Consider the following 27,138-nt stretch of genomic DNA (forward strand, 5'->3'; position numbering starts at 1 on the left):
GACAACAACCAGTCGCCAAGCGCAGTTCTGGCGTCATATCCGATTGTCTGCAATTACTACATTTCCCAAGGTTCCAGGTGTCGGAAAAAAAATCGGTTCAAATTACGTCGCAGTACTTTACCTGCATTTTGTAGACGAATGTGATTCATCTTCTCGGCTTCTTTTTTTTCCAGTATTTATTTCTAGCTTCCTAGTTTAAACTACCGTATAGCTACAGTACTTACACGTCGTCAAACTATACAAACCAATCCAACAACATTTTGCTTTTCGAGTATCATCATACCGACCAGTAAAGGAGTTGCATTTACTTATTATTTATACTTTTTTTTCAATTATACTAAATGTTGCACAATCACGGCTGTTTATTTTATGCGCATTTTCTGCTGATATTGTTCAGTTGGGTATTTTTTTTTTACTTTATTACACGTTTTCAACTGTTTTTTAATCACTTATTTCGTTTCTTTCTCTTAATGTGTAATGAATTATTGATCACTAAAAACAACAACTAAAAATCAATGTGTCGCATGTCACGGCCAGTTTACACACCAACTATTGACTGCCATCTGGTGGTTGAAGATGGTGCTAACAAACAACAATGAGACTTGATTACCTAAAACAGACGTCCCACTCTGAAACGAATTTCTGTACGACTGACGCCATAATAAAAGAGATAGACACATCAATCAATAGACAATCTTCATCTGTACATAGCCACAGGTCTCCTAGCAACCGCAAATGTTTGCGTGACCACACGAGACTTTGTAATCTTGTGGAAAGTATTCGTTAAGGCTGACCAAACGTAGTTTTTGAGTTAACGTAATTTTTGAAAGTAATGGCTGCTCGTTATAATTGTCTGAGTTGCTAGCATATTATGCTAACAAGTAACGCCTTAGGTTAATGGTTTGCCGTAGATAAGTAAGATGATCATTGAAAGATTCAAATGGACTTGCGACAGACTTGTATCGTGCCAGCAGCTAGCTTGCAACCCCTATTACTGTGGCATCTCTCAACATGGCAAGGAAATTCTCATTTACAGTAACGTGGACGTTGGGCAGAAGGTTTGTCACCTCAACGTTTAGATGCTTGTGACGTCACATTAAGGTTAAAGTAATGCTATATGCGTAGAATGGAATGTATATTGTAATTTATGAAATATTTGTATGAAAAAATACTTCACGTGGGGGGGGGGGGGGGTCATAATTTATAACTGTGATGTTGAAGTAATGTATTATTTGGGGAATATTTATGTTTAAAAAAATAGCCAACGTGGCGAAAATAAAGGATGCTATGTTGGATTTTTTTTTTCAACTTTATTCAGCGACATTCAGCCCCAGCCAGAAGAAACACCTGGCTGGCCCCCCCACCTAAACTCAAACTTTGCTCATGCACTTGAAACATTTGCACAGACTTGCTGCTGCCATATTTATTTATAATTATACTTCTATTGCACTAGCGATTACACTTAGAACTATAACTACCACCTCAAATGCACACAACAGGGACAAACACAGTCAGAGTTGTCTTGCTTTGTCTCGTACTGTTGGATTGTTTTGTCATATGCTGCTACTTATGTCTTGCCTTGGGGTACTCTTGCCATACCTGGTTTTTCGTATTTAGTTTTTAGTTTTAGGTATTAGTTTAGCAACACTAGGCAAAGTAGATCTAACATACTGCACTTTACATTACAATAGATAATAATCTAGTTTTTAGGATTGTCTCATCTTGCGCACCTGCACTTTGTTATTGCACATGTAAAACGCAGAGGATAGTGAGAAACGCAATTTTGATTCCTTTGTATGCTAAGCACATGTGAAGAAATTGACAATAAACTTGACTTTGACTTTGACTTTGAAAACTAAAATGAAAATCGGACATATAGTGTGAACATCCAAATTGTGTTTTATTGTATCTCCACAGGCTTTGCTGCTCACTGGCCATCACGGTGAAATAACATCCATGACTTTTGGGAAAAGAAACTCACCTGTCCTTCTCTGTTCTGCATCTGCTGATTACATTATCGTCTGGAATGTAGAAGTATGTCAGACAAGAGTCAGCCAAGGTATAGAAATGGAAAGTTGCTTTGTGCAAATCAGATATCCAGAGACAAGTGCAAATAATCAATCCGCTTTTACAACAATAATTGTTGAAATTGTTGCAGTGATTTTCATTTTGATTTTTATTGATCCATAAGTGTACCACATCATTGTGATTTTAATTTGTATTGCTGAGCAACTCTACCTCCTCATAGTGATCTTATGTAAATAACTGCATTTGACCAAAGGTGAAATTGCAGCTGGGACAATTATTGGAACCTTACCGGGTGCAGTGGTCCATCTTTCTTTCTGTTCATCTGATGAAAGAGTAGCTGCATGTTATGGGGCCACTGCATATATTCTCAGCTCACAGGTACATTAAAAACATTAAATGCAGCAGTTTTAGGATTTGAATTCTAAAGCAGAGCTTACACCTGTAATGCAAAAGTAGATACAGATGACAAGCTATTATGCTTTTCTTTTTCCTCATCAGAAAAAAGAAACAATCTCAACATTAAATGGCCATTTGGGACCTGTGACATCCGCAGAGTTTTGCACGTGGGATAATCGCATTCTTGTCACCACATCAGAGGACCGAACATTCAGGGTACTTTGTTAATGCTCTGAATGAATGATATACTGTATTGTTACACAAAAAAATGTTTTGGTCCAGAATTGTACAAAAGTATCTTTCAGGTTTGGGATCTTCAAACGGAATCTGTTTTCTATCAATCGTATGTGCTGTCAGGTAAGACATTTGAAAATAAAACACAACTGGGCTTTTTAATCATTTAACGCACTTACCCAAACTCTTATTTTTAAGCGTATCCACTGCTCAGTGTGTTCTTCATGAAGGAAAATGGACACATAATCACCGGCTCTGCAGATGGACAGGTTGCTACATTAAACGCTAACAGTAAAGTGACCCTCAGAAAAAGTACTTCCATACTGTGGACAAACATCTATTTTTTGTCTGTTTTAGATTTGGTGCTTTTCTCTCCATGCTGACTGTTCTTGTCATCTAGTGAGCAAAATGGACCTTCACAAGAGTGAACAAAGACACCAAGCAGGTGATAACAAACAGAAGTACAAGTTACTTCATTTAGTTTGAGAAGTGACTATTACTAATACATGAATATGATATACTAAAACTATACTAATCCTGTGTTTTATTTAATGATGTGTTTCGTGAACTCTTAGGAGTGCGAGAAAAGTCATCAGAAGTGGATGTTTCAAAGCCCATTCTTCAGATAGCTTCTTTCCCCTTATGTAATGACAACTCTGATACAGAGAAAAGGTAAGTGTGAAATCAATCTATCCATCCATCCATCCCATCATCATCAGCCCATCCTGTCCACATTACTGGTTGTGCTTTACTTGTCTTCTAACTCATTTCCTGCCAGCCCACTTAATTTGATTTTGTGAAATATAGCTTTTTTTAAATAGTTGCACTGAAATAGCAACACTGTGTGTGGTAACGGTTAGCACATCTGCCTCACAGTTAAGTTTTTTGCGTTCAAGTCTCCGACAAGCGTTATCCTGGCTTCCTCACATGTTCCAAAATCATCAGCGTAGTAATGATACTCTTAACGACTAACGATTGCATAATACTTGACAATCCTCAAATTTCATCTCCTCTCTTTACTTGTTGTATCTATCGGTTGTTTCCAAGAAGTTGTTCTCCAAAATACACCTTTTTAAATGCTGTGACTTGATGCACTTTTTAAAACAACTTAACACCTGCAACAGTTTTTCTATTTTTCTAGAGAAGAGAGCTGGTTATGTGTTGGAAGCACTGATGGTCTGTATGTAGTCAATCTGGCTACATCAGAGCTAGTAACAATTCTACATTTCAAAGGTAGGCATTTATAGTGCTCCTGGTACAATTGCTATTATGATTGCAAAATTCATTGCCGTGTGTTAACATTACTCAGAACGACTGTGACTGTTTCAACTGATTCTAGACAACCCCAGTTTGAGCATCACAATGGCTGGATCTTGGGTCTTTTCAGACAAGCAAAATAACTCTGTGAGTATACTTGAAGTATTTTCCCATAAGCAATGTATTATCTCACTTTAATTAACACCCATTGAAATTTGATTTCTCAAAGTATTGTAAAATGTGGTTGCTATACACACATAAAAACTTGAGTATTCACTTTAAGTTTGTGCTTTTCGGCTTTACCAATAAATAAAGTCTTTGTCAATTGGTAAAAATCAGGGATGTTTTATGTTTATTTTTTTAAAATTATTTTATTTTTATTTTTGTATTTTTTATTTTAAAAGTTCTGTTTGTTTTTTTTTATTCCTGCCAAGAGGAATGCAACAATGTGTTTAACATCCCAAATTGTTTAATTTCATATTGTAATATAACAGATGATCAAATTTACTTTGACAATTATTAAATTCTTGTCACACAGATGCTGTTTTTAGTGAGCTCTTTGTTCACTCCATGTGTCAACCTGTTGGAGTTCTGTTTAGGTAACGCAGAGAAAATCCCCACTGGAAGTCAAGGCTTTTCAATATTTCCAGGGTAATCTTGAAATGTCATCTTACTCACACTCATGCACACAAACACACACATGCACTGGCATGGACACGTTCACACACAATGATATTAAGAAGGGGACGAGACTCAAATCCCATGTCTCATGAGATTTGAGACCATTAAATCAGACAAAAAATTCTCAATCTAGTGTGCAAACAGTCTAGCGTGCATACAGAATGTAAATATAAAAGAAGCAAATTGTCTTCTTCAAATTTGCCAATATATGGGAACAACTTCAAAATAGAATTATACCAAGCGGTTAGTGTCTTAATGCTATTTGATATGGTCATTTATTTTGGAGTTCGCACCATATTTGTCAGCATGTTTTACTGCCGTGCAGCGCAGTGCATTAACAGGTTAGCAGACTCCTCTATACCCTATTTCAAAAACAGCCAAAAGAAATAGTCTTGTGTTCTCCAGGTATGAGAAATATTGTGGCCTTCTAATCTCATGAGATGTTGTCATAGGAGATCTCATTCCATTCCTGTATAACTTTCATGTATAACTTATATTGTGGTTCTGATAATGGGTGGATAGATACCCAAGAAACAGTGAGGTAGAGAGAGCTAAACAACTTAACACATATGTATTATCTGGTGTGAGTGTGAGTGTTTATCCATACTGTATATGCCCTGCAAATGATTGGTGACCATTATAGCGTGTGCACCACTACTCACCTAAAATCTTCTTAACCACAACACAATCCATACTTTAATGAATCGATGTTTAACCTCTGAACCTTTGGCACAATGGAAAAGTGCAAGGAACAATCTGCAGTCTTGATTTCTGCTTCTAAATAAGATCTTTGATGAGTCAACAACGTTAAGCCAAAACAACTAATAATCTAGCACTGGAAAAGCTTATAAGCATTCAATTCCAGTAACTATCCCCCCCCCCCCCCCCCCCCCCCCTTTTTCCAGTTCCCCACCACTGCTAGAGTCTCCTCTTAATGCTGAGTTGAAGAAGAAAGAGACGAATCATTTGAAGAAAAAAGGTCAGGATGTGTTGTCTTTTTTATGGTTACAAAATCATTGCCTGTTGTTAAAGTCACAATATATGGATATCAATTTGACCCGCACGGCTTCAAAGTCATCTTATTGGTACACTATTTCCCTTCGTTACCATGGCGACCCTGTATCACAAAATGTTTGCAGTTTAAAACGGACAACACTCATGTGTTAGTGCTAGACTTATTAGCACTTTAAATTTACATAATGGAGAGCTTACACACATTGTTGTACCCCCAATTAATTATACCTGTACATTAATAGAAAGTGGATGATACCACATTTTCCACTCTCAATTTATACTTTGCCTTAAAGTGAATTATATTTTACAAGTGTACAGGAAAACTCCTAAAGGAAAACAAAATAATTGTGTTTTTACATCTGTTTTAAATTCTACTTCACAAAACGTCCACATTAAAAATGAGAGAATGGAAAACATTATTTCCTTTGCACGGCAAGGGATACTAATTACCTATTTAACTCTATTCAATTTCATCACTTTCAGCACTTTAACAGGCACTTGAGATATAAGGGCAGACAAACACATTGCAACGAATATGTGGGTGTTAATTTTGTTCTGTTTTGTGCAGTCATGGGTTCTCTGGTCAACGCCTGTTTGTGGCCCGGGTGTATAATTAGACTCTGGCAGCTGCTCAATTCCCTTCTCTGGGGCAGTCAGTGATTTTTTTTGTGGTTTTCATGTTGCTCTCAGGCAGAGGTAATGGTATATACTGGAGCTGCATGGAGATGCAGAAGCAGCTGAGCCACACTGTGGAGTTGTTGAGATGTATTGTGTGACTGCTATGTCAGATCCAAAGCCACAAACATTTACTGACTAATGTGGCCTTAATCACACTGCATTATTAAGCGTACAGTATCTGCTGAATTTAAACATGTTAAACCATAAACCTCCCAGGTTCTTGGAATAGAAAACATTATTCCATTGTAAGACTGGAATGAGTCTGCAGGAGCTCTTTTTAAAGAGCCGAGAAAGGATGTAACAATTCACTTAATTATGATGTAGAGCTGGTGACCAGGATCACTCACAACTTTAATGTACTGTCATGATTTGAATTTAATTCATTTAGTTCAAAAAGTTTATTGAAATGATAATTAAACTTGAATTGTATCCCTTCATTTAAAGGCGGCCGCCACTACTAGTCAGCCATACATATTCTATATTGAACAGGTCATAATTTTTTAATTATATAATTTTCAGAAATAATTAGAAACTGGATAATGGATCTGTTGCATCATACTGTGAAGAGAAAATAACAGGGAGATACAGGAAGCAACACAGACAGCTCAGAAAATTACCACAGCTAATACTATATGCATGCATCATTCAAGAAAAAAATAATTGAATGTAGGTGTAGCCTATCTTGTATACTGCTACCCCCAAATTTTGGTCTCTGTTACACCCATTAGTTTAGCTAAACATTGGCTACTTTAGGACATATAGACGCAGTATTTCATACATTTTTGGAAGCCTGAATTATTATCTTTGTATTTTTCTTGGACCTTTTTCACCATGTAAATTTCCTCCTGGGCTATGTCTAAGAAAACGTCTTCAGAATGAGCTAGAGTCGCTGTTAAATCAATCATTTTTATGTCTTAAAAATCCCAGAATGTAATATACTTATTTGCATCCAAAGAGCTTAATGACTCATGACTTTTAGTCCCACAGATGCAGTAGATTGTTCGGGCAATTATTGTTTCCAGGAAAAAAATATTTAAAACAACACTAATAGATGTGTTTATGATCTCTTCCAGTCCTCCATAAAACCCTTGTGAATTTAAAGTCTATAGCTGTGGCCTTTTATAATTATTACATCTTTACTAAGAGTAGGTACAGTATATGCATTTTTTGTATAATTCATGTCAAGAAGGATTTTTTATATTTGTTTTTTTTTCTCGTCTTGTGTTAATAAAAAGTAAGCAATATGAAAGTAGTGATTATCAGGAAAGTGTACAGTTTGAGTGTAACCCTAAAGCTAATGTAAAATATTTTTTTCACGATTTGGAAACCACTCATAAACTGCACTTTCATACGGACATATTTTCTGCCATACTTTACAAGCTTTTTGGGTGGGTATTGTTTTTCCCACAGGTGGTGTAAAGGAACAGCCACTTGTCTTCCACTCCAAGGTGAAATCGTCAGGATACACAAGTTCCCCAAGGTATTGTAATCAATATTGATAAATATTTGCCTGTACATTTCAATTGAATTGAATTAGGTGGAAACGGTCTTTCAGCCAGAATCTTAACAATTCCACCTCAAACCCGTTTATTCTAGCATGTCCTTTCCTGTCCTGCAGCAATAATATTTTTGTTTATTACAGAAAGCTTATATTTTCACCAAAAACAGCTTCTCAGAAAAGTCAGACGTCGAAGAACAAAAAGAAAAAGTAAGTGCAATATAAAAAAAACATTTAAAGCCGATATGGAAACTACAGTATTTTTTAATTAGGTTCTAAGTATATAATAATAATAATAATAATCATAATAATAATCATAATCTTGGCAATTTCCAATTAGAGGTTTACTGCTCAATGATTACCCAGAAGACACTGCAGCACCTTCAGTTCTTCATGCCCATCTAAGTCTAACAAACAAGCCAGTCTATTGCCTTGAATATTCAGGTGAGTTTTAAAGGCTACTTTGTAATCTAAATAGTACTAATCCACCTCACAATATTAAAAGGAGAGGATTTTGTCTCATAATAGCTATTTAAATTTATCCGACATATTTGTGATGTCTTGCATTTCGTCCAGGTGATGGGAAACAAATCCTGTGTGGTCTGGGTGACAACTCTGTGTTCATGTACAAGTCTTCACTTACTGGAAATCCAGCTGTCTATACAGGTATATGGGGCCTTTACAATTACCACCTCATGGCCACCTATCAAATTGAGCTGTTTTACAAAAGCACTCTCACGGTTGGCAAAAATGGTACGGTTCTTTTTAGTTTTATTTTGCTCAATTGACTCCCAAGAGAGTGCATACATTCCAGTGTAGTTCAAGGCTTATCTATTCTCTTGTTGTAATCATTTTACGAGACAAGAATGACAAATTTGATTTGTTACTAAGAGAAAAGCCTTTCTTGGACTACAGTAAATAACTTTAAATTGAATTTTTGTCTTGAGATGAAACACTTCACAGACATTACTGCATCAACTATAACTGTCAAATTTATACGTGAAGATTTTTACTGCCAATCCTTTGTATTCCTCGAATGGCCTTTTAGCACCGTATACAAAGGCGCCAGAAGGGGGCAGCACAGATACAATGAGCAATGTAAAGCGACATAGGGATTCTACAATCTTACTGTCCACGTCCCACGGGATTTCCATGAAAGTAAATGTTGCAAACAGACACTGTATTTCTAGGTGATCACGAAAGGCGTTCTTTGTGTGCAGGGCATGACAAGCCAGTGAGCAGTGTGAGCTGGAGCCTTAACAGGCAGTACTGGTTAAGTGCATCACATGACCAGACTCTGCGACTTTGGGCTCATGAAATCCCAGAGCCTGCTGTTATCATGGTATATGTCTCATTCCAATTCTACGCTATTTTGGGTCTTCTGTGTCATTTCTATTAAATACCAGCCTTATTTAGATTCAATCATTCACGTGCTATTAGCACATAGAGTGTTCATATACCGGTAGTTTATTTGCCTTTCTGTAGTATCTCACAACTGTCTTTTTACGAACTTGACAGCGTACTGTATTTGCAAAAGCAACCGAGCAACTGTAAAGATACAAATTTATTGTACTAGAGTTAAAATTTCAATTGTAAAAATAAAGCTGTAACCTAAACAAAACAATACGGTACATGCTTATTGATTAATTCAGTCATTATCAGTCCCTGTTATTTATTAGAAGTCTTCATGAAGTGTTTGATTTGGAGTATACCTGTATATAGTAAATACCATAAGGATATTTTAAGATTATGAATATGTCTTTTGTATCATTTTCTTACAGGGAAAAAATATGTTCTCTAAACATATAAAAGCTGCTCAATTTTATTACTTGGACAAATTTTTGCTGCTTGCTTCTGGAGACTCACTATGCTTGTATTTGTATCATGTGGACGTTACACATGATGACATCAAAAGGTATTGTGGGCTAAAAGGAGGGTTGATACTTTTTTGTTAGGTCATTTTTGCCAAGTATTGCATAATTAACAATGTCAGTCATATTTTTTTGTTCATTTTATACTATTTGTCAATGGAACAATTTTACATATACGGTACATATATTTACAGTATTGATGGAAGGTAATATTTTATTTGTTAGTAAATAATAGTTATTGAAGCTGTAACGACTGACTGATTAAAAAACACCTGAACATTAACATAATCTATACGTTCATTTGTAAGGAATAAGACTACTTCACTGTATACTGGTCTTCGTTTTTTAATTTTTCAATACCAGGTATCAGCAACGAAGTTATGCCAAATTGTCAAGCTGCTTTTCAACATCCTCAGGAACGGATATTACAGACTTGTCTGCTATCAATGATTTCTTCGTCTGTATCCTTTCATTTCTCTTACCTACTGTTATCTCGTTACCTAGCCCTATGAACCTGATGCGATGAAAGCTGGCCTCCTTTGAAGCCCCTGCTGCTGGTTTTATTGTAATATATATATAAAATTTCATTATTAATTATCCTGGTAACCTGGTTTCCTCACACGTTCCAATAATAATTATTATTGTTTAATTGTGATGTCAACCAAACTGGTGGTCTACTTGTTGACTACAGTATTATACATGGGCAAAGTAAAATACTGATAATAATGCCTACTCTTTCTTTTTATCTTATGTCATTTTTCCCTTAATTTGAACTTGATTCTGTACTTGTCTTGATCCCACAATAGTTCCCATAACTTTCCTGCCTCAGACATTGTTCTGGCATGTGCTTCCAATCGTTCTATTCAAGTGTTTGACCTGAACAAAGGTATGGTCGCTGCAGAGGTGCCTGATGCTCACAGCAGAGCTGTCCATTGTATCACACAAAACAAGGTAGTTCTCTCAAAATTTTACTGCCCCTATTCAAAATGTATTGTTTTTTTTTAACTGTACTTAGGTTTGTCATGCTACTGTTTTTGTGTCAATTTCAGTAACACCTGTTTTAAGCTAAATAACCTAGAAACCCCATCTATACCGTGTGACAAATTGAAGTTATAAGGTCTGTTGGATGCATTAAAAATATACATAGAGATGAAAAATTGTTTTAAGACAATATATTGTTTTAAGACAATATATTTACTATCAATGTCTCCACACAGCTGAGAGGTTTTCAATCCTGGGCCCATGTTGGAAACACTCTAGATATCTAATTTTTTCGTGTACCGGTACTCTAGATTCTTCCCACATTGCAAAAACATATGTGTTAAGTTAATTGAAGACCCTGGAAAACCGGTTTGTCTTCTGTGTGGAGAAATTTTGGTGGTAGTTAAACAGTATACTTTGAGAAAACGGCATTGTAAAGTGAAACATGGAGACAAAAACAACAACAAAAAAAACATGAAACAAAGGCTACAGAAGGTGGAAGGAATTAAACAAGGTCTTAAAACCTGGCAGGTTCTGTTCAGAAAAAAAAAAAAAAAAAAAAAAAATATATATATATATATATATATATATATATATATATATATATATAAAGGGAGGCAGAAGTGTTCGCGAAATCAGCCCGGCCATTTACGGAGTGGGATTTTATCAAAAACTTTATGCTTCAAGATTTTGACGCAATTTGCCCAGACAAAAGGCAACTCTTTTTAAATGTGAGCCTGAGCAGAAACACCATTGCTGAGCGTGTTTAGCAATCTAAAAGAGCAAAGCTGAGATAAAGGAAAAATATTTAATCGCATTTTCCATGCTGTAGATGAGAGCATGACACTTCTGACATTACCCAGCTATCAATTTTCCGCAGAGTGCACGCCAGCCAGTTGTTAAGTGTTACGTCCTATGCGTGGCACAACTACACTCTGTATAGAGTGGTGTCCAGACCCCAGGAACTAGTGTATGGTAGGCGAAGGCCAAAGATGATTCTCTCAGGTCGGTTATATGGACAGTGTTTGAGTCCCCCTGTGAAAAATTTACCCCCTGAAGTTGAAGTGCCCCTAGATTTAAATAAATTACCACTAAGTTATTTTTCAGACACCATAAATTGGTTGCCAGACAATTGCAGGGCATATGGAGAAAAATAACTACTCACACTCACACATAAGGGCAATTTGGAGTGTCCAGTTCACTTACCTATGTTTTTGAGTTATGGGAGGAAGGAAACTGAACTACTTGGAGAAAACACATGCGGGCACGGAGAGAATATGCTAACCGTACACAAGGAAGGCCTGTGCGGGAATTGAACTCGATCTGTGAGGCGAAAGTGCCACTCCTAAAGTGCCAACCCTAATCCGTGCCACCCAATATTAATGTATTAATTCAAGTGAGGAGGGAGGGGGGTGCAGTGAGCCGTTCCACCTCAAAGACTGACACTTGCTCATACTCAGTGTTACTGTGTTATTTTTGCAATGCCTGTTCAGCTAAATGACTAGGTGATAAAAAGGATATAAACATGGACAACCCGTTTCTTTTATTTGGCAGCTCCCATGGTTTGTTTTTGCTGCCACTTTTGTTGTTTGTTTTTCCTTGTTTGTCTGTTACTGTGCATACTTAAAATAAAAAAAATAAATAATTCAACTAAAAATGTTAGACTACAAAAAATCAAGATGACTGATAAATACTAGTGTAAAAAATAAAACCATATTAATCAGTGAAGTTTGTTATATAGCCCAATGTACCATTCAAAAAAATGCAACTAAAGTGCAGCAGTTCATACATTTTTTAACTTAATGTACTCTTTGTTTTTACAAGACAGAACTCCAATAATCTTTAAAAGGAGTAACCTTTGCTTCATGAAATAGCATGAAATACGCTGACACGTTTAATTCCCCTTATCTAATTTATAACTCAATGTTTCCACAGTTTAAGAGCTTAACCCAGTTAAATTCCTTAAAACTCATCCAACTGTCACTACAATGTTTAGCACATATCTCACTTGTAGTTGAACTAAAATGCATATTGTTACTGTATATAGGTCATTTGTTTTGTGATTGGGAAGACTCAAAGAATACCCTTATCTAGACCAGACCCACACAAAGGGAAATTTATTTGTTTTGGCATTAAAAGGTCATGCAAGTTCCATCTTCAATGTGAAGGATCATCTATTTGGCAGATGTTATGTAGTTGCGTAAGACATCTATGAGCGTTAGTGTGGTTACATAAGGAGCACATTATCTGTCGGGCAGCAAACATGTTAGCTCGTGGTGTGATGAGGCAAGTCAGTGGCTAAAAATTCATGGTCATTATCATTCATCTCGTTGTCTGTTTGAACCCTTGGTTTATTGAGATTATAAGTGCCATGTGAGATGGCAGGAGGATATTCCACGTAAAATGATGGCCTTGGAACACCCCTGTTCCATGATCCCGTTTTGGTTTCTGTTTTTCAGCGTGCGCGCAGTTTGCTGTTGTCTAACAAGTAGACACCTCGGGCCTGCGTCCATAGCCATTATTGTGCTCTGAAGAACAGAATTGTGAATCACTCACAATGAAAACTGTAAATATCAGATTAATTTAAACGGGCGATGTCTGCTGATTATTTACAGTCAATTAAGTAAATGTCTTAAACAAAACCATGAGAACTGTCCCTTTCCAAGTGAACAAGGATGGACTCAGACATTGGTTCAGTCTGCTCACTTCTTTTTTTTTAAATGATGACGTAACAACCTCAGCTAGCATGAGCTGCTGTTAGCTGCAACACGCACTGGCAGCTAACAGCCAAGAGCAGTCTCTAGCTCGTACCTTTACAGTAATTATTGTAAGAAAGAAAACAAGCCGATATAAAAATGCACATGTGACAAAACTCGGCTTGTGTGGCTGACAGAGCAATTCTCCTCCCAAAAAAAACCGTTTATAAGATGCACCTATACATTTGGCCTTCATTTTTAGGAAAAAATGTGCGTATTATATTTGGAGAATCATGGTACTTGGGAGCATGGAAGTGTAAACACAGTCTAAATAGGCAGCAACCATACATGTATGAACCCAGGAATTATTGGCTGAGTGGTAGAGCATTAGTATGGAACACTGAGCCATATTTAATCCATATTGAAGGTAGCCCACATCGGATGTCAATTTAATGAATGAATTAGATACTGTAGTACACAATCTTGCAAAGTGCAATCATTATACAGGCCTAAAGTAAAAAGCAATTTTTAGAATTAAGTTTTAAGAGTTTTGTGTTATTAATATGATTTCAATGAATGAATTGCTTACACATAGTTGAGCAAAGCATTCTGAGATGCCTGGGAGGTGATGGCATTCAAGTAACCAATGGGCACATCCAAAAGTGACTCTGATCTCTCTTACATGTAGCGTCCATCATCATTTGCTTTGGGCCTTAAGTTACTTTTTAGAAGATCCCAGAATCTTTGTCAGGACAGACAAGTCCACTGTGCATTTTTTCTGTGAAATAATTGTGAATGTTTTAAAAATGTGTCCCACAACTTGATGATGGGGAAAATGTTTTTCCTCCTGAAGGTAAACCATTTGAGAACTACTGCACTATCCGGAGCAGGGGTGTCAAACTTGTTTAAGATTGTGGGCGCATGGAGGAAAATCTATTCTGATCTATTATTCTATTATTTATTAATCTATTATTTAAAACAACAACTTCATATATTTTTTTCAAAAATACTGTCTTATATGAGTACAACATCATAAATCATAACATTTATTACGTTACTTTTTTCAGTAGGATCAAAATGACGGACAAAGTTGTTGATAATGTTCATAAGGCGTCAAGTTTTGTTGAATTAAAGAGTTGATGGACAATGATTAATATTTTGATGTATTAAAAAAAACAATGCGTCCGAGGGAAGCATGTTGATTTGAAAGTATGTGTCCCCTGGCAAAAGCTATGCATCGTGGATGCAGGGACACAGGCGAAATGGAACACTGTAATATGTATCAAGTGAATTTAGTTTTATGCTAGCATTTCTGAAAAAAAAATGCCCAGAAAGATAAATGTGCCTGAATCACAGCAGTTTGTGTGTGCTCCCGAGTGAATGTGATTCACAATGATGTGTGTGTGTGTGGTCTCTAGCGAATGTAATTGCTATCTGCAGTCTATAGTCCTGACAGCACAAATTGAACATACATGCTGTTTGATATGTATGCTCCCATGTGGACATGATTGCTTAGTGCAGTGCCAAGGGAACACACACTACACATTTGTGGTGTATGATTAGTTTATTTTGTCTCACACTCATCTTATTTAGTTTGGATGATTGAAGTGAAGACTTAGCTTTTGCTTTTTACTTAAAGGGGCCGTAACATAATATTTAAGCACTTTCCACAGTGTAATGTGTGCATATAAATTATGTTTGGGACATTAACAATTTTACTTCTAATTGAATCTGAGTTTTATGGTACCTATTTTTCTAACCAGGAAGTAAAACATCTCGTTTGCTCTGACTGTGTAGCTGCCATGCCATCTTTTCTAAAACTTGTCATGTTACGGCCCCTTTAAGGCCAAGCTGTGTAAAGTAGTTTAATATGATTTTTTTCAGAGGTTTAATCATTTTTATTTTTTAGTAAGATGACGGAGAGTTTTTTTATTCTTTGAGGAGGACAGAAGTGAGTGACAGACCAAACGATTGGCTGACAAAACGACAGAATGACGATCATAAGTTATGCTCTGAAAGAAACGGCAGACCGGCAATGACAGACCGGGCGGGGCACCAACGACTGACAACTGATGGACCAGCAAAAAATGTAAAATGCCCACCACTAATCATTCTCAAGATCCTCACCAAAATAAATGTGTGAACCTTGGCAGCGCTTGTACCTCATTACCCCGTGCGGTTGCATCCCATTCTTTCTGGATTAGCTAGATACACTGCAGCCAGTGGCATGGATCAAATGAATGCGTTCGTGTGTTGTGTACGCCCTACCCTCACAGGTGCCCCTTTACTGTCACGCCAGCTAATGTGCACCATCATTGTTGACAGTGTTGTTTCAGCTGAGCTATTGCATCAATGGGTGCTCGAGGGGTAATACCAGAGAGGATCGTCAGGATTGCCTCAGCCTGGACACATGAAGTCGCTTATCATTTACCTTGCTTTCGTGTCAAAGCTGACCAATCTGAAGAACTGCAGCATGGGAAACAACATTCCCCTATTGAAATTTCCATTGTCTTTTCAGTAAAACCTCACCTGGAACTCATCAAAGCAGAAGCGCAGAGGACTTCTCGGAAAACTGAACTGGAAATGCCCTCTCAGACACCCGTTTTCACACTCTTAATGGAAATCCAAACACGAAACCTCTCCCTCTATTTCAGACACACTTTTATGCTTCATCTGATAAGTTGGTAGGGATGCCATATGTGTGCTGTGGAAACTTTATATCTTACAGAGTGTGATCTCTGTGGAGGATCAAGGATGGAAAACAAATTGTTGAAAAGAAAACATCTCACATTCCAGCTTCACTACCATTGGCTTCAGTTCTATTTCTCTGCACAATATTGTGCGAGGAATAAAATATTTGGAAGCCGTTTGCTTATACAGACTATATTGCAAAAGTAGTTTCCAGCACTTGATATTCTAAGAAGCTAAGTCGCAAACTATTTGAGTGATGCGTGTCCTGACGAGGCATTTTTCTCCATTTGTGTATGCTTCACAGGGTTCAATGTTCAGCACACAGGCAGCAGAATCCTATAACCTCTTCCTCACCAGTGCAGTTACGGATGGCTTGAAGATGTGGGATCTTCGCACCCTTCGGTTAGTGTTAACTTTTTTTTTTAAATATAGGTGACCAAATTCATTTTGATTTTGTATAAGCCAGTAGCAATTCAATTCAATAAATTGAACAAATTAAATTGAAAACTTATTTTGCACAAAATAAAATATTGTGTTTATATATACCGATCAGAAATACTTTAAACTAAAGCATTCTTAACTTGGCTTGATGTTAAGGGAAGAGATTTGATAATGCATATGCCTCTTGTTTTGTTTTTTTGTGGTCTGTTGAAACCATCTACAAACATATTTTCTCAAGAATAACATATTTTTCATTGGACAAAAGTGAGGTTAGCAAAAATACATCAAAATGCTTGGTCATATTCTTGAACACGTGACACAGAGCCAAGAATTTTTTTTTTCATAGTTTTTGCGACATCACACGAGATGGCTCCATCTCACACTAGAAAGCGGAAACCGCTCTTAGGAAGGTTTGAGTTTTGACAGCCAAAACTGTTGTTGGTAAGAGAACTTATTTTACAAATAAAACAATGTGTCTAAAGACAAGAAATGAAATTAAAAGAAAATAGAGTAGAAAAAAACTATAAATAGTAAGGAAAATAATGTTTAACAGGCATTTTTTTTTTGACATTAAAGAAGGAACATCTTACTGGCCTCATTAATTGCATCCTCAGTGTATCCATCACTGAGGAATTAGGTCAAAATTAGAAACATCAGAAAAAGTAACTTTTTTTCACAAAATGTATCTTACTCCTCCCAATAGCAAACTGAACAATTTCCCACATATGCACCAATGATAAGTAGTTTTCCTAAGGCTACAGAGCTGTTTAGCACAAAATTATTTGATTTATTTTTGCATAATGGGTTTACTTCTTCTATTAAACATAGCTGTTGACTGTATACCTCTTGACCTCACCAAATATCAAAATGATCTCTCAAGATTATTTTCCAGCCAAACATCTTTCCAGAAAAATATGATTCAATGGTCATTTTACCTCTGAAAACTGTTGGGTCCCCAAGACTCACATAACTGTACTGTAAAACAATTGGTCCCAATAGAAATGTTCGGAGTCTCAAAAATCGCGTAAAAAAAAAAAAAAAAAAAAAAGAACAATGGCTATTACCAAATGTTGCAGTAAAATCTATTAAAATAGAATGAATTTACATATAGCATCCATCATCATCATCTTCTCATTGCAACCACTGATAGTTTTAAGTAGCACGTGTTATGTGTGCTCTGAAGGGTTTTTTTTTTCTTTTAATTGATGAAATTAGCATGTGTCTCGATGAGCCATGATGCGGCTGGTTGTAAGGAAAGACAACACACAATGCTTCAAAATAAAACAATTTTAATCTGAAGTTACTCCGAAAGCATGGTCATAACAATAATCTGGTTGTCATCTCCTTGATCCCCATTCTTTGGGAGGCTGAGAAAATAGGAATAGTATAAATATATTTTAAAATATCAAATAAAATATTGCATGGTATTAACAGCACGAATTTATGATGACGCTATGGAAATCCAGTTTACACCCAGTATAGAACCTACCCATGTAGACTGGTTGGGTGAACTTCCTTGCAGCCTTGTGGATCCTGCTGAGGATCCCGCCCCTCCGGGTCTCATTTTTATTGCCCACATGAGCATTGAAATCCCTCAGCAAGGGAGTACCCAGAGGGAGCAGTCCGCAGCAGCACACCCTCCAAAGACTCCAAAAACTGTTGTTTGGTGCAAAGGCACAGACAACAGTCACGAACCGTCCCCCTACCCAAAGGCAGAGGGAGGCTACCCTCTCATCCACCGGGGTGAACCACGTTGTACAGGCGTCGAGCCGGGCAATAAGTATGCACACTCCTGCTCTGCTCCTCTCACCGTGGGTAACTCAAGAGTGGAAGAAAGTCTAACCCCTTTCAAGAGGATTGGCAACAAAACTTAAGATGTGTGTGGAGGCAAGTCCAAACTTAGTCTATTCTGAAATGTTCTGCCTCATACACATCTCAGGCTCCTTCCCTGTCAGAGAGGTGACATTCCATGTCCCGAGAGCCAGCTTCTGCAACTGGAAATGGGAGGTCCCCATCCCTGGCTGCTGCCCAACTCACACTGCACCCGACCCCGATGGACCCTCCCACAGGTGGTGAGCCCATAGGGAAGGGGTACCCACGTTGCCTTTTTGGATTATGCCCGGCTCCAACGCTAGCCAAAAAGTCCCACCCCCAGGCCTGGTTCCAAAGGGGGCAGGGAAACCTGGCAAGGGAAACCTGTGTCCATTATTATTACTCATTATATGGGTTCTATGAACCGTGCTTAATCTGGTCCCTCACTTAGGATCTATTTGCCGTGGGTATGGGTGACCCTGACAGGGGCATAAAGCCCCAGACAACTCTGCCCCTCGGATTATTGGGACATGCAAACCCCTCCCCACGGTAAGGTGACGGCTCATGGAGGGGACCTTAAAAACCAAAGAAGTGTTTAAACTCGAACTGGGTACACTGCTTATTGTCAGAGTTGTGTTGATCGGTTGGGTCATCTTTTTTTACATCTCCACATGTTTTTCATTCAACAGTTCAAAATTAGTATTGGACAACAGTGTAAGAGCTGGGTCACATTTGACATTCGATATGTGGACCTTTCCCACCAAATGGGAAAGTTCCTCTGTGAGGTCAAAGACAACAGACTGTTTCAGAATTTAGGTTTTACTCCCAACAGTGCTACTCTCTTCCTGTTTTTCTTATATCTCCCAAGTTTTACTAGCTCCCATTTACTTGACATGTTGTCACCGCTATAATATGTCACTGTACTTCACATTTTTATTTTTAAGTGTCTGTTTTCTCTATTTACTGTTTTTAACTGGGTCACAGTACTGGGAAATACCTTTCTCGTTTTGTCTAACTGGGCTTGAACTCATGCCAGCATAGTTGACAGTGCTATTTGATGTTCCCCAGGGGATCCAGAAGGGATGTTTTTTCAGTTAACTTTTTTTTTTCCCCTTTCGGTCGCCAACTAGTTCCACTCAATGTGTTTTAACACTAAATGTTCAAATGTATTTTTGTGTCAGTAAAAATTACTTGGTAAATACAAAAATGATGAACTGTCCCTCAAGTGTTCATGTATGCATGCATCCATGCCTGCATCCCTTCTCCACCACTTACGATTTTAAGGATTATGGGTTAGCTTGGCGGCAGCCCATTTCATCGTATTTTGGGCAGGGAATATCTTGGCTTGGAAATATTTTCTTTTTTGGTGTTATTTCTTGCTTCTAAGGTGCATAAAATAAGGAGTCTGATTAGAACTTAATTGGCCGTGGATTACTCATGGGTCGCTATGTCTCAGTTTTCAACCGATTTCTGACTAACTCCATGTGAATACAATTTGATATGTTATTAATTATTTGTTTTCTAATTGCCCGCCAGCCTTGTGAGGATAAGCAGTCAGGATAATGGATGTATGTTATTAATTCAAAGATACTGGGCATCTTTCTACCGGTCAGTAGGTCACAATATTTAAAGTAATTAAAATGCAATGTTGAGACTGTTAAAGATAATGGTCAAGACGTCTTGTGTGTGACATCTTTGTATGATGTGTTAACGTTTTTTTTTTTTTCGTATAATTGTAGTTCAAGTAAACTGTGATATATTACATACATCGCGCCTACCTAACAGGAGGCTGACATTATTTGCACTATGAGTAGGAGAACTTGGTGAAGGTAGGGTGGTCACTAAATTCTACACATTGTCACTTTAAACCATTTCTGTTGAGGGACCTTCGCAAGACAGAGACAGGTGAAGTCAAAAGAAATACAGGTGAAGTCACAGTCAGTGTGACCTATTTCCTCAGATGTACCAGCAAGGCACCTTTTTGAAACAACTCCAAGAACATTTTACAACTATGATGTTGAAAAAAAACTGCAATGGTCTATTAAAAAGTACACTATATATTATAATTCTCTCCACTTTCATATTGGAAATTCAGTAGCCTATGTCTTTGACCTAATTTTTGCTCAGTTTGATTACAACAACATGAATGTCAAAGGCATGTTCTCACCAGATCCGGTTCAGGCTTGAATCTGCCAACATTTCAGTTTATATAGCGAGACCTTAGCTCAAATAGCTGTCAGTGGCATTGTAAAGACATTTCATGCTGTTGCAAAGCAAGCGCACAGCCCAGCATGTGGTGACAGGCAGCCATTTGTCATCCATTGCCTCCTCTTTCCTGCATTTTATTTTAGCCACGGTCAAATTCTTCACCACCACAGATTCACATTTTTGTGAAATGTAAAGAAAACATTGGCTGAGGCAGCAGTTGGTTTCCGTTGTGTGCTGCTATGATCTAAGCGTACCTACACATAAATCATGCTGTAGTGCACAAGGAGCACTGTCCTGGATATCCATCTTTCAAATAACTGACCTTTAAATGCATGGTACAATATTGAAACACTCCATCAATTACCAATGATGCATATGTTCATGTTGAATTATTAGTAACCCAGTATTAGTACTTTGAATGTCATCACCTTGTGACATGAAAAGCCAAAGAAAAAGTAAAACACAATTATCATAGTTCATCTGTAGGTCTTGTGAGGTATACTATGGCGTCAAGTCATAATGTGAACGTTGAAATTGTTTGTTCTTGTTTTTGCTCATTTAAATACCTAGTCCCCTGCTAAATTGGGTTAAATTTCAAAGCAGAAAAAGTTAATTTGACATATTTTGATACTTGACTCTCGTGGAAGATGAAGTAGTTTTTTCAGGTAAATGATTAGTACTGCATCCCCTTTGTTTTGTATAACTCAGAATTCCTTCCCATTGTACGCATCTTCTCAGGTGTGTACGCCGTTACGACAACCATGTGAACCGTTGCCATTCCTGCTCTTCTGCTTTTTCGCCGTGTGGTCGATTCGTTGCGTGCGGCTCAGAGGACAGATGTGTAAGTAGTAGCTACATAAAATTTTCCGTGTGCCCTTCAAAGTGACAAATTAATGCCTGAAAATCAGCTAACAAAGCAAAAAGGAAAGAAAAACCACAGAGTGCCTGTGAATGAAGTCATTTTAGGTTCTGGATGAACATTTGATTTACGGGACGATTAAGACCTGTGCCATCACTGTGTGGTTACGATGTGGTTTCACAACATGTAATTCAATGCACAAATTGCATCTTAATCTAGGCCAATATATCAGAAATTTGATGAATATAGAGTCTATATACAGGACATTTTCATACTTGCCAATATACGTTTAGGATTTGTTTAGCTAAAAAAAAAAAGTAATGAACTCTTTAAAGTACTTAATTGTTGAAATATTCAGAAACTCAAAACTCTGAACTCAAATAACAACACAATACAAAGCTTCTTTGCTTTTGTTCCATTTTATTTGTACGGTCGTATTTCAATACTATGTTATATCATTGTACTACCAGTTATGTGGTGAATGAATGTTTTTTTCCGTATTGTAATTTTTTTCACTGATTGGATGGGAAAAATCATGACATTCTATTGCCCCACAGTGATGTGTTTGGGGTTTCCAATTTAACACCAAGATTTAACACAAGATTTTACAACACAAGATTTTTTTTTTTTAACTTGACGTCGACACTTTTAATTGGTCTCAGACCTTTTTCCAAAGTCCGACTCAACATCATGTTGAAATAGTGTTTTGAAATTGTTTTTCCAGACAGTGACTTACACTTGCCTTCAAAGTCTTTTGGAAAATGTACTGTTTCTTTTTATGCTGTTTGTTTGAGTAAAACTCAGTGGAAGGAAATATTCACTTTTTAACATTTATTTGGACAATGCGAAGATTTGAAAATACTGCGAGCAAATGTGTGTTGCTGTTAAAGATAAGCTAAGCAGATTCTACATATATATATATATATATATATATATATATATATATATATATATATATATATATATATATATATATATATATTTTTTTTTTTTTTTTTTTTTTTTTTTTTTTTTTCTAAGTACTGCTCCCACAATAATAGTAATATAAATATCAGGTTGGCAACCAGGGAAGGATATATACTGCCTCTTGCCCAAAGTCAGCGATAGATTCCAGCTTACCCTCTATCCTAGCAGAATATGCAGAACAGGCAACGGAAAGAAAAAGTATAAAATGAATCGAAATTATTGAATTAGCGTAAGCTAAATTGCTGCTCTGCTGTTCTTATAAATGGAGATGTCTGAGGTCTCACGTTACATTGAATTGACAAAATGTCCCCAGCAGTCAAGTCATGCCCTGTTAGACAGCAAATGTATCACAAGCCTTGGAGAGGAAACCTTCTACCCATGGATGGTTTTCCAGTTTTCCTTTATCCTTTTTCGGAGAATCCCAATACAAAACAGCTGCAGGAATCTGATGAGTCGTCGTCTGGTAGAGAACATGTATCTCCAAATCTGTTTGTATCTGCTTGGTGCACTCAAGCAAGCACAAGGCTCTTAAAGCTTGATGATTGCAGGCAGAAAAGGAAAAAAGTTGGGCAAATGATTCATAAATTCATATCTCTGAGAATCTTCACATCTTCAATGTAAGTGTTCCTAACAAGCTGTCCTTGACCACAAGTGCTGCTCTTGACTGCCGATACAAACAACACAACTTTGTTCTGAAAACACATTCAACCCACAACTTTGTTCTGAAAACACATTCAACCGATGATTCAGGATGTCAACAAACAGCTTACCGTAATTCCCAAACTATCAGATGTATTTTTTCCTAAAAATGAAGGCCAAAAGTATGGTGCATACCATGAAAGGTAAGTTAAAGATTTGGTTTTTTTTGTTTTTTTTCTTTGACACCATCAGAGGAAGATTGATCCGTCAGCCACATATGCCGGGTTTTAACGCACAGATGCACATTTTCATATTGGTCGTATTTTTACTTAAAATAATTACCATAAGTGGACAAGCTATAGAGCGGACGTCAGTTGGCTGTTAACAGCCAGTGCCTGTTGCAGCTAACAGCAGCTCGTGTTCGCAGAGGTTGTTTCAGCATTATTTTCAATTTTAAAAAAAAACAAAAAAACCAAGTAAACTGAACTAACGTCCGAGGACAATACTTCTTTACACACAGGAATATGACTAAAGCAGAGAGTTTATGATGTCTCCAACTGATTCAATTAACAGTGGAAAGGTATTGAGCTGTGTGCACCAGTTAGAGAACTCAGTTTTCTCCATTTGACTCATTTTTTAATTGTGATCTTTTGGCATATACACAATCATAAACAATAATGGAGCACCATGGTGCTCAACTTCGGGTATTTATGGCAAAAAGAACTCAAGCTGCGCCGCGAGGAAAAAGAAAAATAACTGTATGGAGTGCATTCAACATTACACTGAAGCTGCATTCAGATTTATTCTGTTTTGCTATAGTTTTTACATTATTGCCAAAGTGTTGGTGTGTCTTACACACAGTAACAAAGAAAAGACCAGAATTTTACCCTAAAATTAAGGGTGTTATACAGTGCTCTCATTTCCTGGGTACCTGCATCCAAGACGCATCTTGTTTGACCAGGACACATACTTTCAAATGAACAGGCGTCCTTTGGATGCATTGTTTTTTGACATCAAAAAATGAATCATTGTCCATCTACTCTTTTATTCAACCAAACTTGGCGACTTACGAACATTTTTGACAACTTCGTCAGCATGTTTGTTTTGATCTTGCTTAAAAAAAGAACGCATTTTTCTTTACATAAATGCTGGTCACGCCGTGAGGTAATGATCAAGTAGATGACAACTACATCATTGTCACGACCATGCAGGTAAAGGTATTTTGTAATGAATTATTGCAATTTATTACAAAATACTTTTACACTACCCTACCTTATAGTGTAAACTGTGATTGTTATCATGTTTGGTCAGTTACAGGCTTCACTTTAATTAGACTTCTGGGCACCGCTAATATAATTGTGTCTCTCCATGAGACCACAGTGAAATGGGGGAGGGACAACCGTACAGTTACAAGTTAGTAAATTTGTCTTGAATATATATAGTATGAAGACTTTTCACATTTAAAAATTCAGCTACCTACATAACACATGCATGAAAAGGTAAACAAAATGTTGGTGATAGAAAAGACTTTTCAACATGAATGCATGTTACATTTCAGAAAGTTTGTACAGTATCACTCTCAAAATATATCAGCTTTACGGATGTTGTGATGAAATCTTGGTACTGTATGTGATGTTCTTTTTGGGGATACTTTGATTTATGTTCAGTTGCTGGGGAGACACTTACACAAATTTTGATACATATTCATGTTCTCATCTCCATAATAGGCCTCAGTTGCAGGTGTTCATTTAGTCCATCATCTTGATTTCAGGCATATGTGTATGACATAAGAAGTAGCAGCTACCTCCACAAGCTCCAGAGACACTCTGAGACGGTGCTCAGTGTGGCCTTCAACCCTGCCACTCCACAGGTAGGAGATGAGATGATTTAGAGTTAACTAACCCTGTGGTAAATACACATAGATATACACATTCCAGGCATTAGTAGTTACACGCTCTAAATGCTGTTTGATGATTATCGTTATTGGTGTGGGAACCATAGAGTCAAAAGGCAAATAAGTAAAGATCACTAAATAATTAAGATTAGTATTTCAGAGGCACATGAACAATATTTTACTGTCTGGTATAATAGCTCATTCCTCCCACTCTTCCATAAGATCTGTTGTTGTTTGGCATCGAGATCACCTGTTAGAAGTCTACAAGTCTTTGTGTATCACACAACATAAGGGTTCATTCAAATTCCCAAGTGGAAAATTTAATCCTTGGCCACTGACTGGCTGAAATACAGTAATCTGAACTGTTGGGAAGCACACGTTGTCAATCAGTACCTAATTGCTCTTTGTCATAACTTTTTTTTTTTTTTTTTAATATTGTAGCATGAGCAAAAAGTATGCATGCTCTCTTTAAGTTTTTTCCTATGCATGAGTTGCTAGAGATGAAATAGTGTTTCATATTACTAAGGCAAACTATTCATTTACCAATATACATTCAATCACTTTTTTACATTCTTTTTTAATTATTTAATTTATTTTAGCAATAAAATTCTCACTCTTAATTAATATCAGGCGGTTAAAGAAATAACGGGAATATGTATTCAGTCAAGACCAGGCCAACTAGTAAAAATGATGTGCACGCATACATTTTAAATCTTATTAAAATAATAGTATTATTCAAAATATTTAAAATATTCATAAAATCCTGTCAATTCATGCTATACATTCTTCTTTCTTTGAATTTGACAGATGTTAGTTACATTACTCTTGAATAGTTATTTTGATAGTGCCACATAATTGGTCAACATTACTATCGCTTATACTAAGCAGTATAGGGTGGATAATTTGTGCGAGTACCACGGAGGGACAATTGTAATGGCACGTGATGCATAAGGACTTTTTTTTTCCTTTGACCTTGCGGACCAGTCAAAAGTTTGGAAACACCTTCAAAACCAATGTCTTTCTTTTATTCCAACATTGGAAATTATTACCAAAGCTATCCACACTATGCAGCAACATATTCAAAAAAAAAAATCAACCCTTTACCAGAATGACAACTTTGCACATTTTTTTTTCCTGCAGCTTTAAATTGTGAGTGATGCTTTATGACCTGTAATGACTTTCAGTTCACAGCTGTGCATTTTTAAGAGTTAATTTAAGCGACCGTATTAGTTGAAACATGTTTCCAAAGTTTTTACCCAGCTATGTTACTAAAGATAAATGCAATCATCTTTTCCTATGAAGGAGTATAAATAATTGTAATTACTATTCTACAACTTTCATTGAGGGCTGGTGTCTTTTAATGATTGGGTGAACTTATGACGATCCTAAACATTATTCAGTTTACAACATTGGCCCGTTTTTACAGGAATTGTAAAATTTCCTTCCCCTTTACTCCAATTATTTGCCATTTGTTATGCATCAATGAAATATTTCCCTATTTAATAAAGTAGCTTCTTGTTAAATTTGACAAACAATGTTATTTTATGAATAAGTCCAGAAAATTAACTCTGCTAGTGTAATGTTTTTGGGAAAACTATTCTCTACAGGGAAACACAACATCAAAAGAGTTCACCCAACCTGTGCTCATCTTGCTTTTTTGAGGCCATATCTCTAGGCCAGATGTTGTTCATATTTACTGCTGTGAGAACTCTCCACCGCAAGGCCCAGACAGATAATGCAATGCATATTTTCCACTCATTTACCACTCATGTTTTCCACGGCTAATACTCAAAAGACCACCAGATCCAAGTCAGTGGTTCAATCCCCCAGGTTTGGAGTATTTGCTGCTTAACATTCTTTTGAGAAATCCCAGCATTTGACTGCCACTTTGTTGAGTTGTAATTTCATATTATACTGTAAGGATTTCAGGAGGCATACATGTGTAAATTAATTTTTTGTATAAATGTTTGTTAGATTCTTCAGTTTTTTTGTTTTTTTTTGCATGAGAGAGTTCCATTTTTAGCAATACCTCAAAGCCAATACAATTTGGTGCTACGTTCCGTCGTAGGGAATGTACCGGTACATGTTTCAGTGTCACATATAGAGACAAAGCAAAGTGTAGTTAGCTCAAGGCAAATGAACAAACAGCTCTGAGAAACAGGTTAGTGGGTCATACAAGGGAAATAGCCTGAGGGAGCCTGTGTTTTATTTGGGTTACCGTTCTGTTTTCTAATCTGAAGCTGATGATAGTTTGTCTCGTGATGTTCCACACCAGAGATGGAAAACATCATCAT

The 27,138-nt window shown here is 36.9% G+C and overlaps 1 protein-coding gene across 5 annotated transcripts in view; it reads left to right on the top strand.

The window, feature by feature from the left end:
* The first annotated feature begins 716 nt into the window (after positions 1–716).
* The window catches only part of wdr27 (WD repeat domain 27), a 34,948-nt gene continuing 8,526 nt past the window's right edge, over positions 717–27,138 (top strand). Inside the window, exons 1-23 of one of the 5 annotated variants that reach the window (XR_015866401.1) lie at positions 717–1,058; positions 1,918–2,059; positions 2,282–2,406; positions 2,527–2,640; positions 2,730–2,781; positions 2,857–2,927; positions 3,016–3,103; positions 3,234–3,330; positions 3,800–3,891; positions 3,998–4,062; positions 4,454–4,566; positions 5,502–5,575; positions 7,699–7,768; positions 7,931–7,996; positions 8,127–8,230; positions 8,363–8,452; positions 9,007–9,128; positions 9,568–9,701; positions 10,021–10,118; positions 10,487–10,608; positions 15,853–16,018; positions 16,330–16,427; positions 21,225–21,255. Coding sequence is in view for 4 of the 5 variants with exons in the window: in XM_088421603.1 (XP_088277729.1) it covers positions 921–1,058; positions 1,918–2,059; positions 2,282–2,406; positions 2,527–2,640; positions 2,730–2,781; positions 2,857–2,927; positions 3,016–3,103; positions 3,234–3,330; positions 3,800–3,891; positions 3,998–4,062; positions 4,454–4,566; positions 5,502–5,575; positions 7,699–7,768; positions 7,931–7,996; positions 8,127–8,230; positions 8,363–8,452; positions 9,007–9,128; positions 9,568–9,701; positions 10,021–10,118; positions 10,487–10,608; positions 16,330–16,427; positions 21,225–21,327; positions 24,722–24,820 (2,277 nt within the window). In the remaining variant the exon portion in view is untranslated. Of the gene's footprint in view, positions 1,059–1,917; positions 2,060–2,281; positions 2,407–2,526; positions 2,641–2,729; positions 2,782–2,856; positions 2,928–3,015; positions 3,104–3,233; positions 3,331–3,799; positions 3,892–3,997; positions 4,063–4,453; positions 4,567–5,501; positions 5,576–7,698; positions 7,769–7,930; positions 7,997–8,126; positions 8,231–8,362; positions 8,453–9,006; positions 9,129–9,567; positions 9,702–10,020; positions 10,119–10,486; positions 10,609–15,852; positions 16,297–16,329; positions 16,428–21,224; positions 21,328–24,721; positions 24,821–27,138 lie in introns of those variants that run through there. The other 4 variants (XM_088421603.1, XM_088421604.1, XM_088421605.1 and 1 more) reach the window with 4 other exon arrangements.

Source organism: Hippichthys cyanospilos, chromosome 8 (genome assembly GCF_059441005.1).
Source record: "Hippichthys cyanospilos isolate Australia breed blue-spotted pipefish chromosome 8, RoL_Hcya_1.0, whole genome shotgun sequence".
Classification (NCBI taxonomy): Eukaryota; Metazoa; Chordata; class Actinopteri; order Syngnathiformes; family Syngnathidae; genus Hippichthys; species Hippichthys cyanospilos.